The sequence below is a fragment of the Eschrichtius robustus genome, chromosome 17, assembly GCF_028021215.1.
Source record: "Eschrichtius robustus isolate mEscRob2 chromosome 17, mEscRob2.pri, whole genome shotgun sequence".
NCBI classification, from domain to species: domain Eukaryota; kingdom Metazoa; phylum Chordata; class Mammalia; order Artiodactyla; family Eschrichtiidae; genus Eschrichtius; species Eschrichtius robustus.
In genome coordinates this window covers 28,972,061-28,985,558 of record NC_090840.1, presented here as the reverse complement: position 1 = coordinate 28,985,558, position 13,498 = coordinate 28,972,061, and the positions used below count along the sequence as shown (strand labels likewise).

The following is a 13,498-nucleotide window of genomic DNA, read 5'->3' as shown; positions in this document are numbered from 1 at the left end:
ATCTATGGCTGAATCCAAGAACTCCAATGATATCACCAAGGTCCTGTGTTCTGTTGTTCAGCTCTGTGTTCTTTTGCATTGCTCTTATTCTTTCCCACTGCAGACAGGCTTCCCTCAAGTTGCTGGAGGAGATGGCAGCTAGCAGCCTCAATTTCACATCATCCCAGCAAAAGGATACTAAAAGCAAGAAGTGTCCCCACTAGCTCTGGCTGGAAAATCTTTAGAAGAGGACTGTAATTATTCATTCAACCAGGATCACTTAATGGGAGAAGAGTGGTTTCCCAGAAAGGGATGCTGAGCAGATAATGAATGTTCTCTGAAGTGCGTATTTACTGAGCGGCCATCTACATATGGGAAAGGGAGGCACAGAGAAATGAAGTAACTTTTCCACAGTCACACTGTTGGTAGGTAACAGAAGTAAACAGAAATCATGCCTTCTCACTCATACCTCATACAGTGCCTCTGCTCTTGCCTGTATAATCATGTTATTTCGGTGGTGTAAGTATCTCTATCTCACCATTTCGAAACGAAAGCTAGGCCCGTTAAGTTTTCATAAAGACTATAATGTCATTCCATTGCATCTATTTCTTTGTCTTCTGCATCTACATCAATAACTTCACATTCAAGGAACCATAATTATACTCACCTTATTAGCTTCAGTGTTCCTGGGAAACTCTGGCCTTGTGAAAGAATCTAACGGTTTTCTGTCGCTTTGATGTTACTTTGGTCTTGCCGCCACACATTATGGGCATTTTATAATGCATTATTTATTTATTTATTTATTTATTTATTTATTTATTTATTTATTTATTTTTGCTTTGTTGGGTCTTCGTTTCTGTGCGAGGGCTTTCTCTAGTTGCGGCGAGTGGGGGCCACTCTTCATCGCGGTGCGCGGGCCTCTCACTATCGCGGCCTCTGTTGTTGCGGAGCACAGGCTCCAGACGCGCAGGCTCAGTAGTTTTGGCTCACGGGCCCAGTTGCTCCGCGGCATGTGGGATCTTCCCAGACCAGGGCTCGAACCCGTGTCCCCTGCATTAGCAGGCAGACTCTCAACCACTGCGCCACCAGGGAAGCCCTATAATGCATTTTAAGGTGCTTTTAAAAGTCACTCTTTAGAAAAAATACAGTTTTAATAAAATTACATTGACAAGTAATTATTCCTCATTCCTTAACGTATTCCCTAATTCTTTGTGATGGACATAAACAATAAAATGATTTACTGTAAACGTGGTTCATATTTCTATAAGCAGGCAAGTGGCTGATTTGGCGGGAAGAGGACTTGACCGAGGGCCAGCCCACGTGGATTCTAGTTTGGCTTTGTCAATTACTAGTTGTGTGGATACCGAAAATGGCTTAGACTCTGAGCCTCAGCATTCTCACTTGCAAAAGGGGAATGGTACTTTGGCCTTATTTTGATACTTAGAGCAGAACTCATGTACCGTTACAAAAATGATATAAAAATGTCAGTACTTCTACATTTGTTTAAAAGCTGGCTTTCCCTAAGGCCGTAACAAAATAAGGAGGGAACAAGTGAAAACTGTTACCTTAGTGGAAAGATCCTCTTGGAAGAAGTGATTCGATTTTCTAGAAAACTCAACCCAGAACACCTTAACTGGGAAATATACACACACAGACATAAAACTGGAAGGCAAAAATGTTTCTTCTAAGATTTTCTAAGTTCCCTGATTCTTGTTTTACAACTTACTGGTATTTTCTTGTGCCTCTGCTGTGCTGTCAGAAATTCTCATTTTGAAGCAAGGAAACTTCAATGAGAAAAGCATTTCAACTTTTGGCTCACTACAAATTTTCCCTCGGGAGATTATAGTTCTAGATCTGTTCCAGACATTAGGTTCTTTGTTCCTCCAACCAAACCTGGGACGCCACTCAGAGGTGCGCAGCGCCACCTCCTGGGAGCGCGGACAGAGCCAGCCAGCAGTAAGCGGCTGAGGGCCGACTACCTGTGTTACGGTCTGTGTGGCTCTGGTGACTCAGACACTTCGGGTGGTTTCTGTACACATACCCCCGCGAGGAACTCGAGACTTTGCCGCGTCTTCGACGCCTCAGCTGAGTAGAGGTTCTTAACCCAGCGAAGGGCAAGGGAAGTGAACAGGGAGGGTCCTGTGTTTAGGGAAAGGTGCTCCGCGGCTGACATGGTTCTATGGACAGGACTACGTTAGGTGGGTGGGAACCAGACCGTGGGCGGAACGACGCTCGGTGGGCGGAACGACGCACGGTGGGCGGGGCTTATCTCCGTCAGGACCAAGCTCACGGGACAGCACTCCGCCCTGTGGGCGGAGTTTCGCTCGGTGGGCGGAACTACGACCTGAGAGAGGACCCTTGACTGGCTCCTTCATCCCGGAACTTCCTGGATCCTGCGCGTGCAGATGGCGTTACCTGGAGCTTAAACCGCTGCAAGAGGGTATCGGAGGACTGGTGAGAGGTTAATAGAAAAATTTTCCGCCGCGCTGGCGTGAAGTTTCCGAGGGTTGAGACAGGATTGGCCGTCCGCGGGCTGCTGCCGTCTGGCGGCTCCGTTCCGTCGTCGCTCGCTGCCTTAGGCAGTCCTACTCGGCCGCAGGCCTGCTGGCTCAGGCCTGAAACCCCCATGCCTGCTGGGCCTTCAGCCCACGGCAGGGTACCAGTTTTGGGTTGTTCTGTTGTCACCAGTTTCCACGTGGTTGTTAGAGAAAATCCCTATCCCCCTACCCCGCCCCCCCCAACTAGGCTATCAGCTTCTCCACCAACCTTCCTTAAGTCCCCAACTCTATTGGATCTTTCCCTTTTGTGACTCCACTCGTATGCTGTCAATTACAGCACCTATCTTTGTTTCTTGCGTTTGTATATGTTTCATATGTATGTATATAGGTTCTGTACCACGCTTGGTACATAGTAATTGATTAATGAATACTAGATGAATGGTTGGATTTTGGTTACTTATTGGAAGGATTTTAGATTATTTAATTTGGGGGTGGTTTATGTGTATTTTCTGCTTCTATAATAGTCATGTATTTTCTACTGTGTTCATTTTTTTTTTTTTTTTTTAGAAGGAGTTCTGTTGGGGTTCGGAAACATTGCTGTCTCTGTTGTTCCTGAGGCTACACATTGAAGGAGGAGAGATACAATGTGAGCAAAGGGAAGAAAGGAAGAATGTGCAAGGTGTCTTCAGAGAGTAATTAGTAGACTAGAGTGGGTATAGAGAAATAGCAGGAGATACCTTTGACAGATTTATGCTAGAGTCAGGTTTCCAGCAATATGTCAGGACAAAGAATATTGCTCCTTGTGGGTTGGAGGAGCCACTGAAGGATTTTAACATTGGGACGGTTCATTTTATACCACTATGCAGAATAGACTTGAATGCATGTCGCTTAAGCCAGGGGTTGACAGTCTTTCTGTAAAGGGCCAAATAGTAAATAGTTTAGGCTTTGCGAGCCACAGTTGTCGCAGGAAAGCAGCCACAGACAAAACATACATAATCGAATGGACATAGCTGCGTTCTAATAAAACGTCATTTACAAAGACAGGTGCCTGACCTGATTGGGTCCATGGGTATAGTTTGTCCCAACCCAGAGTCTAACCAAATAGTCCTAGGGACTAAAGCAGTAACCCAGTCCTGAACTAGGCAGTACTAAATCATGTTTTTGTACTGCATTTTTATTTATATACGAGAGGCCACATCACATAATGAGAGCTCAGGATCTAGTCTGCTTGGCTTTGAATCTTGGCATTCTCTGACTACTAATAGTGCGACAATGGGCAGATTAACTTCTCTTTGCATCAGTTTTTTTTTTTTTAATCTATAAAATGAGGATAAAATAGTACCTCCTACAAAGTGTTGTAAGGAGTAAATTAGTTAAAACACATAAAATGTTAGCATAGTGCTGTACATGTAGTAAAAGCTTAATAAATCTTAACTATTAATATTTTTTAAATTGTTCCTCACGTGCCTTGTTAAAGAGAGGTTTGAGAGATGTTTCTCAAGTAGAATTTATAGGCTTAGTGTGTTTAGCTATAAAACAAAGATAATACCTACAGTTTTTAGACAAGAGCCATTCACAGAGGTGATGTGGAAGTCATGAAAGTAATTTAACGCGGGGGTTAGGAAGTGTAAGATTAAGTACTGGTTTTGAGGAGGTGCACGCAGGAGTGAAAATGGGGCAAGTAAAAAGGAATGAAAGAAGGAAGGAGAAGGGAGTCAGTCCTAGAGTATGAAAGGAACCAGAATGGAATAGCAGTATGTAAACTAGCAGAAGGATGGATGGTGATGGTAAGCATTGTCAGATGCTGCAGAGAGCTGAAAAAAAAAACAATTGCTGTGTTGAGAATATTAATTAATGAATCTAACTGGCAGAAATTAATGTGGAGCCTCTCATGGGCCAGGTGCTGGAGATGCAGAAAAGAATTAGCTACACACTCTGCACTGAAACAGAAAAATCTAGTAGGACCAAAAGGACATAGAGATAATTTTAATACAAGCAGCAATTTTAAAAATAATCAGGAGTAAGGTGGAATTTCTTAGATTTAATTGGTACCTTTACTTCCAAAACTTAAATTGATTTAGTTTATAAACGTGGGCAACTTAATTGAGCTCCTTTTCTTTCTTTCCTAGACAATGGCCAAGAACAAACTAAGAGGACGGAAGTCCACGAATGTATTCCACATAGCCAGCCAAAAAAGCTTTAAGGTTAAAAATAAAGCAAAACCAGTTACCACTAATCTGAAGAAGGTTAGTATCACTTAAGCACTCTGACTTTATTGTTTACAAGCAAAGCATAATTGTAAAGCTACTGAAAAACTGAATGCTAATATTTAAAACAGGTTCTTAGCCTTTCCTACAAAAGCAAGATGATTTTAAACATTTGTTTTAAAAAAGAAAAAAAAGATGAAGAAAAATAACCTCCCTTTCTTGAATCCAAATGTGCAAAAAGAAGAAAGCATTTAACTGCAAATGTATGAGGCTCCAAGTAACAGTTTTAATAGCTTTCTCAGAGCATAGAAATCATAAAAAACCATGGTATGGAAAAGTTATCTCTAAACTAATATATATTCAAGAAGCTTTCAACAGAGCCAAGACATGGAATGTCAGTCAACACCCATTCTTTTTCTCCTCGGTAATTCTTATTTCTCTGAAGATATCTAGAACTCAGATAAAAGCCTAAAAATAGAAAATAAAATATTTTGTTTCTTAAAATACAAAATTTGAAAAGAAAGGAGTTGCTCTATCTTTATTTCAGAATATTTGGGGAATGGGAAATTTCTTCAAATTTCTTCAAGATTAAGACTCCTTAAGAAGATTATTCAAGAAAATGTTTTCAAGCTTAAGTAGTAGGTGGAGTCACCTCTAGAGGACTTAGTAATTATCATAATGGTCCATAGAAATGTAACATTTTATCTTTCAGTCTTCATGAACTAGCTGAGTTAAACTTTTTGGTGGAGCAATTTCATGACTTTGGAAATGCTAAAAAGGAAATAAAGCTGGGTGATATGACTGGGGTTTGGGGGTGACAGTTTTAGATATAATTGTCTTCAGGGTTGACACTGAAGCCAAGACCTGACTCATAGGAGCCAGTGATGCAAACTGCTGGGAAGTGTTGGGAGCAGCATGTTCTAGGCAGAAAGAATAGTGAGTGCAAAGACCCCCAGCTGGATGAAGGCTTGGTGTATTTGAGGAAAATTATTTTGTTTGGATAGGAAGTCCTAGAAGCTTTATGGATGCTAATGGAAAAGATCTGTGGGTAGGCAGCCTGGTTGGAGAAAGTATCGAACACTTTTATGAGAAAGCAGCCTAACTTAGGGGGAGGTCGTACGATTGCCAGGCACTGTATAAATGGTAAATTGAAGTTGGTGGCCATGAACTTAAAGTGAAGCCAGTCAGCCAGTTATGCTTTTCTACAGCTTCAGTTTGGGGCTCAGAAAAGGCTGATACTTGAATTTAGCTAGGTCGCCAGGCAAGTCTGATCGAGGGAGAGAAGAGAAGGAGAGTTAAGAGGGTGTGAAGGAGTGACTGATTAGTGGTCATGGAATCTGTGCAGGCTAAAGGAAAAAGTGGGGATATGAAAATGTGAACAATAGTGAACTTGGTAGGAAAAGATTTCAGTGAGATTTAAGAATTATTAATAAAATAAGTGAATAGAAGGATAGGAGGTGGTGCGGTAACAGGTAATGATGCAGCCTAAGGTGATGCATGGGAGTGATGGCAAGGTAGGTCGTGGAAAAGACCCCTGGAGATGAGGACCTGAAGAGATTAAGAAGCCACAGGATAGGTTTTTGTTGTAGCCACTAAGCAGCGACGCCAGGCGTGAGAGGGGTCAGTGAGCCATGGTTTGAGATCTTTCACAAAGGAGCAAGTAATCATGGTGTTGGTAGGTGACAATAATGAGGAGAGGGGTGTCAGAATGTCCTGATGCATAAAATGCAAAAGAGCCAAAAGTTTTGAAGGAAAAAGAGTTGGGGAGCAGCTGTGAAGAACAAGAATACCACCCCCACCTTTAAGATTCAAGCGAGGAAGGCTACAGGGGCCGCTCTCCTCAGGAGACTGCCAGGCACTTCCATCAAGGAAGGATTCAGAGACGTATCGTTAGAAGGACCCTGGAAGCATGCCATCCAGGTTCCTCATTTTACAGATGAGAGACGATAGCACCGTAGCTTAGAAAGATCGTGGTCACATATTTTGGCCTGCTTATACCAGGAAAGTCAAGGTATGAGGTATATCCACACAATTCTTATTTTTAAGAACCTTTTGTCTAAAATGTCCCAATAAGACTGTAAGAATTTTAGTGTAAATTGTCTCCACAAATTGGTAGGATTGATAAGAGTTTATAGATTTGGGGGGTAACAAGATTAAATTAAGGTTGCCTGTATTTTTATCCTTAATGGTTGTGAGATCACGGATTAAGGCTCTCTTTTTTTTTAAAGATAAACATCATGAACGATGAAAAAGTTAACAGAGTGAATAAAGCTTTTGTAGATATACAAAAGGAACTTGCACACTTCTTAAAAGGCCTTTCCCTTGAACCTCTGCAGAAACAGCTGGTGAGTGGAAATCACTTCCTTTTGTTCTGGCTAATAAACTGAAGGCTAATAAATTAAACTCCAAATTTTCAAAGCCTGTATTGATTGTAATTTTTAGTATTTGGCTCTGTATTATGTATAGCTTATTCAGACTTTAAAACATTGAGTCTAAAATATGGGAATTTATTGTTCTATTTCCAAAAGTACAACTAGAAGAAATTATATTGAATAATAGATTATATGTCAGTAGATTATGTCATTTTTGTTTGCTATTGTTATCTAAATTTTTAAATGTAATTTTCTCTCCAGATTCCTCAGCAGTGTCCTGAAAACGAACCAGTTAATGTTGATGAAGCTACAAGATTAATGGCTCAGTTGTAATACACTGGTGATGCATCAAATTCCCCAAAAAGACCAATAAATTAAATGCTTTATACAATTTTATTTTTAAAAATCTTGTTAATGTACAGGCATTGGCACATTTTAAAAACAAACTACATAAACAGATCTTTCCTATAACCTAGGAAAGTGGAATGTCAGAAGTCAACAAAATGTGATAAACTTAAAGTGCTAAAACAGAAGGCACTTCACAAAATCTGTTCACTGAAACAGTTAATATATCCTAGTTTACACCCTTCACTTTATAAGTGGCAGTGAATGTCTGGATCAGAGGATACACAGAAATATGGACAGTCTCGTGGCAGTAAAAATGTAAGACAAACAAATGATGAGCCCTTGGCCAACTTTTTTGTTTTTGATGACCTTAAGTCTACTTTAACTTTCCTCTCATATAAGGAAAAAAACAGAAGGATTCGGAATGGGAGGAAAAGTTGAAATTCCAGAATGTAATTACTTGAGGGTAGGGAGTTGGTGGATATGAAATCACTTTTTCCCCTGAAGCAATCAGAATCCTTTGTTCTTATGGTTGAAGTTTTGTGAAGTAAAAAAGAAAGTATTAGGGAAGAACATTTCAGAATCAGTGAACTAAAAAGGTGTTACATTCATAATTTTAAATACTTAGGTTATTAAGACGTCTAAAATGTTACACAGTTAGAGGTAGATAACAGTCCCAAGTTTCCATGGAATCTAATAATTTAGTATCTGGACATCAAACAGATCACAAACTCCTTCATTATCATCTAAATTAAAGTTGTAGTCATCTGCCGGGGTCGGAGAAAGCCGTAAAAGCGGAAACACTGCAAGCAAAAAATACATTCAGTGTTAGAGATGGTTTCTACATACAGGTAATGATGTCTAACATAAAATACTATCAAAAACATCAAGCCAAATTATGTTTCCCATGTTGTACAGCAATTTTTTAAAAATATATAATAGGAAATGTAATGATCAAATTAATGACTTGTAATTTGTGTATATTTTGAAAGATTCTTCTTTAAAGACACTTTATGCATTGATTATAAGTGTTAGCTTGAGAAACAGAAGTTAATTTTTATTGGTTGAACTTGTCACTAAAATTTATGATTCAGAAACTCTGGTCGAAGTATTTTCTCTGATCTGCTAAATAAGCTACCACTTTGAAAACAGAGAAAGGAACTAGACATAAATTAATAAATATGCTGAAATTCTCTGCTTTTACAGAGGTGTTTGATAAATGTCTAAGTGGTTACTGTGCCATTGGCTAATTTAACAGCTGCCACTTCCTAGGTCTCGGCTATACGTATTTGTTAGGAACCAGGACTCTGAATCCAAGAACTTTTAGAAAGGTGAGGCCCAGAGAGTAATTGTTAAAGTAACTACCGTATTATAGCTAGTTGACTTTTAAGAATTATTTTAGATTAGACGATGATGTGGCTAATCTTAGTGGCAATACTTCACATTGGCAGCTTGAAATTGGCCATGGTAGGAGTGTTTACAAAACTATGTTTTCAGATTTCCTGTTGACTCAGATACACTGTTTTACTCTTCTTGGCCAAATTCTTCAGGTGTAAAAAGGGCTAGTATGCCAACAATTTAGAAGTTTATTCAGTAAAGGTGATAAGTATCCCCTTATGAATTCTTTTTCTTCAAAATGCAGGCAAAAAATTCTGAAGGATGCCTATAACTTACTATAAATTTCATGAATCATCATAGTACATTAAGCAGTTAAAAAATATAGGTTCTTCATTTCTTTTAAATCATGTGCCACTCATAAATTCTAGAAAAGCATTATTGATGTATAAGGTTATATTTATTAAATTTTTTAACTACTTACCATCAGAAGACATTAACTCATCAATGATATCTCCACTAATAGATCCCGCTGGAAAGAGAATTGTGATAAAGTTTTTTTACACTTCTCTTTATTAACAGCAAAAAGGCAGTTATATTTAAACAGCATATATTTAAACACAGTATATATTAAGCAGTTATATTTAACATCAGCATCTTGATTAAAAGTACGAAATTAAAGTACTAGAACTTTATGGAAACAGAATTTTCATGACACCTAATCTGTACTTGGCATTACTTTTAAACTTCTGAACTCAAGATTTAGCCCCAAAAACTCATCATTGTTTTCCCAAAACTGACTCCTCAGTTTTTAAAGTCAGTGTTACCATAATTCTCCCAATGACCCAACCTTAAAAGTGCAACATCACTTTACAGTCCTCCTGTTAACTTTATCTTCAGATCTCACACATCAAAGGTTACTTATTTTGCCTAAAGAGTATTTCTCAAATCTTCCTTATTTCTTTTTCCAATCCCATTGTCATCACCCCATTTTAGCCTCAGTGTTCTCTCACAGTTGCATAACTGCAAACATCTTATCTTCTGTCTTCATTGCCTCTAATATCTTCTTCCCAGGGCCAAAAGCCTCTTCTTTCCTAATCACGTTACTTCTGTGTTCACCAGTATACAGTTCTAAACGTGCCACTTCCCTGGTCACAAATCTTCATTGGTTTATAGGTCCAAGTCCTAACTCAGTCTGATATTCAAGGCCCTCTCTAATCTGGCCCCAAATTGTTTTCTTTACTATTTCCAAATACAAAATCATGTACAGAAATGAAATGCTCAAAAGTTTCTTTAATGCTTTGTGAAAGCCAATGTACTAATTGTGTCTGAGCTAAACCATAAGCCTGCCTACTTTATTCTTCCCAATTAGATTATAAGCTTTTGAAAGATGACGCTTTCTGTTGTGCATCCCTATGGCCTATGGTGTGGAAATACTTATAGGGGAAGGATATGGGCAACAAGAAGCTGAAAAATATTCTGTGTCCAGTTAGATCTTTTTAGTCTCACTCTTACCTATTGTGAACTCAAAGAGTAGACCACATCCCAAAAGGATAAAGGTAAAAATAAACAAATTGGAATATATACAATATAGTTTTTAAATTATCTGCAATACTACGTCTAGATTGCGTGGCAGTCATTCATTCAGCAACCATGGGTCCTTTATTTGGAACCACTAAGGAGTTGGTAAATACCTAGCCATGTAATAACCAAGGGAAAAGGACTGGATGCTGAGGAAATTTTATAAATTTAAGAAATGTGGCCCCTATTCCTGATGCCCAGTTTTTAGCTATTTATCATTTCACAGATCAAACAACTTAGGAAGGCAAAATTTCCTAAATAATTGGAGTTGAGACCACTTATCAACTCTATAAAACTAAGCTTTCCAAATAAAAAGTGTAACAATAGAGAATACAGAGAAACAGGAGACATAAGTCACTATAGTCATCCCTAGTATGATTTTTATTAAACGTAGAACAAATTTCAATTATATATACTAGAGTTACTAAGAGATAAAAGAACCTTACAAAATAAATCTCAGATAAAAAGCTGACATGTAAATAGTAAAAGGGGGGTGGGGGAACAAATTTGGTTTAATTCCAAAAATGGAATCCTAAGGAAAACTGCAAATACATATATTTACACAGTTTATGAAACAAGTAGTAGTAGTATAATTATAGACAGGATCTGTTTTTTAAATTTTCCTCATAATACATGTTCCAGTGCTGGGCACACAGAAGACACAAAATTAATACTTGTTGATCAGGTTTACTATTTTGCCTCCTATACTAGATAATAGAATAACATCACAATTGAGAAATTCAGAAAAGCTCTCCAACTTGTTCAACACAGTATTCATATTTTCCCCTCTCTACTTTTTAAAACAAAGGCTCTGAACCCACCTGAAGATAACTCTGTGGCTGGAGTCTGCTGAAGATTCTGGCTTCTTTCGGAGACATGTTGCTCAGGCAGGTTCTGAGTTGCCATGTTGGATTTCTGTGGAGGCACTGGAGTTGAGGGCTGAGAGGAAGGCTGTGTGAGGTCATCAGGTGGGGGAACAGGAAAAACCACGGGCTTAGAGGAGCTGGACTCTTTATTTATAAGCAGCACGTGGATAGGTCCTGAATGACTCTTTAGATTGATCTGGTATTTCTTTTGTCCATTCTGACCCTTTGAAGTTATTGGGCATAAACAAATGAATAAAGGTCAATATTTCTAGGTAAGCTGAAACATTAAAAATAAGACAGGCAAAGCTATAGGGACTGACTAAATGTGACAAAATTAAGTCGTTAAGTCAAAACAGAGAGACCAAGAGTAGAATGGGATATTGAGTGCTATAAACCACTTGCCCCTAAAAGTAAGCTTTTCTTAAATACTGGGCATCAAAAACTCCCAGTTGTAGAATTCTGGAAACCATCTATTTGTGTGTAATTATACATGTCAGTGTGCAGCAGCTCTCCAAGCATTCTCCACATGTATGGAACTCCATCCCCTGGCATTGGCCGCCATTGATGTGGTCATCTCAATGTGCGGTCTTAAACGGCAGCTATTTCACAGGTTGAAACTTTTTTTCATTCAGCAAAGCACAAAGACAACTGAGTTTTCCTATAGAGATATAAATGTAAAGTCCCTCCATTTCAAAAAGGTAATTTGTATCCCGAGGCTTCAGAAACCAGTAATGTAAACGCCTAAATACAAAGTTCTAGAATAGCTGGGAGAAGAGAGGGAGGTGATAACAGTAATTTTTTCTACCTCTTTTTTGATTGTTATAGTTTTCAAATCAGTTTGTTTCAGGAAATTTGAATCTGAAAACTAAAATCATGAAATTTATATTAGCATAGAGTCAACAAATATCTCTGACTCAATAAGCCAGAAAATGTTTTTTTAAAGACCTAATTTAAAGCAATATATTATTGTTGATATTTAAAGTGAACTTTTTCCTCAGGATTGTTATGTTGGTTATAGATATAGTCAAACTGATGTTTTAAGATTATTGACTATATCATTACTCATTCCTTGATGTCTTCTAGCTCAAATAAAATCAAATTTTAAAAAAAGTAAAATGTTAAATGATTCATTCAGTCACTTCCATAATTTTACCAAAGTACTGAAGACATCTAAATTCAGATATCAGTACTTTCAAACAGACAACTTAAAAGCAGTAACTTGAAAGTGTTTGCAATTAGCTCATGTTCAGCTAAAGAAAATATATTTGTCCCTCTTGTAGATCCATTTTAACAAAAGTTATCCTACATACATACCATTTCTGGAATAGGTACCTCCAGCTGTGTACCAGAAGGTGCTTGAATGGCCAAAAGTGTATCACCTGGTCAAAAAAATTAAGAAATAAAGATTTTTACATTTTAGAAAATACTACTGATCCTGTAATACAGTGGCCAAGAGTGTGGGGTGGCCAAGAGTGTGGGCTGTGGAGTCAGAATGCTTGGATTTGAATCCCAAGCTAGGTAACCTTGGGCTTTTGTTCTTAATTCTGTAAAATGGAGGCAATATAACTTACTGCATAGGGTTTTTTTGGAGGATTAAATGAGGCAATATATGTGTTAGACCTTAGAACAGGTTAAATGTGTTAGCTCTATTCTCATAAACAAATTGCTTTCACCCAATCTCATGTCAAGTCTGAGATTCTCGAAAACTTTTAGCCTTAGTTAAGTAACACTGTTTAGTTGAAGTATTTATACTACTTAAATGACTGGAGATACTAGAGATTAGGTATGATATAGTGAAATCTTAAGCTTAAGTGAACTTACTTTTGAAGCCAAATTCTACAGCAGTCTCTGCTGAGTTGAAGATTAAAAATACTTCCCCAAACTTTCTTTGAAAACTTGGGAAATACGGTGGCAAAGTAGAGCAATAAGCCCACATATATTACCAGCGTAGTCTTAGATGAAAGTCAGATTCCACTTGGCAAGGTGTTCGGCAGATTATTTTTTGTATGTGCATGATACAAGACTGTCCTTTTTTAATAGGTCATGCACAATTAAATCTGTATGCAAAATTTCATTTTACTTGTATTATATATATTATGGAAATACAGCCCCCACCCCCCATTTTAGTTACTAATACATTGTCATCTTAAGGGGAAAACATGGAGGCTGGGGATGGAATAGGGTGAGGAATAATTTTCCTGATTATAAAATGGATAAACCTTACTCTGCCCTCATGCTTTCTTTGGGTTCCATTTGTGACCAGCACACTTGCTACATATATTTTCATAAACAGTGCCAATGAGAACCGTGTTCTA

The 13,498-nt window shown here is 38.1% G+C and overlaps 2 protein-coding genes across 9 annotated transcripts in view; one reads left to right on the top strand and one right to left on the bottom strand.

Annotated features, from left to right (window-relative positions):
* Positions 1-2,320: 2,320 nt before the first annotated feature.
* On the top strand, positions 2,321-7,447 carry RBIS (ribosomal biogenesis factor). Of its 8 annotated transcripts, none has more exons than XM_068525777.1 (5): positions 2,321-2,433; positions 3,048-3,156; positions 4,607-4,723; positions 6,913-7,029; positions 7,318-7,447. In XM_068525777.1, exons 2-5 carry the CDS (start codon positions 3,148-3,150, stop codon positions 7,387-7,389), a joined length of 315 nt encoding a protein of 104 aa, XP_068381878.1. In that variant the 5' UTR covers positions 2,321-2,433; positions 3,048-3,147; the 3' UTR covers positions 7,390-7,447. The 8 variants fall into 8 exon arrangements, with proteins under 8 accessions (XP_068381878.1, XP_068381876.1, XP_068381879.1 ...); XM_068525775.1 differs by having other exon boundaries at positions 3,045-3,156; XM_068525778.1 differs by having other exon boundaries at positions 2,321-2,440.
* The window catches only part of E2F5 (E2F transcription factor 5), a 28,965-nt gene continuing 22,910 nt past the window's right edge, over positions 7,444-13,498 (bottom strand). Inside the window, exons 5-8 of the mRNA XM_068525774.1 lie at positions 12,498-12,562; positions 11,139-11,406; positions 9,221-9,268; positions 7,444-8,204 (exon numbers count right to left, since the gene is read on the bottom strand). Coding sequence (XP_068381875.1) covers positions 8,095-8,204; positions 9,221-9,268; positions 11,139-11,406; positions 12,498-12,562 — 491 coding nt within the window. The 3' untranslated portion in view covers positions 7,444-8,094. The remainder of the gene's footprint in view (positions 8,205-9,220; positions 9,269-11,138; positions 11,407-12,497; positions 12,563-13,498) is intronic.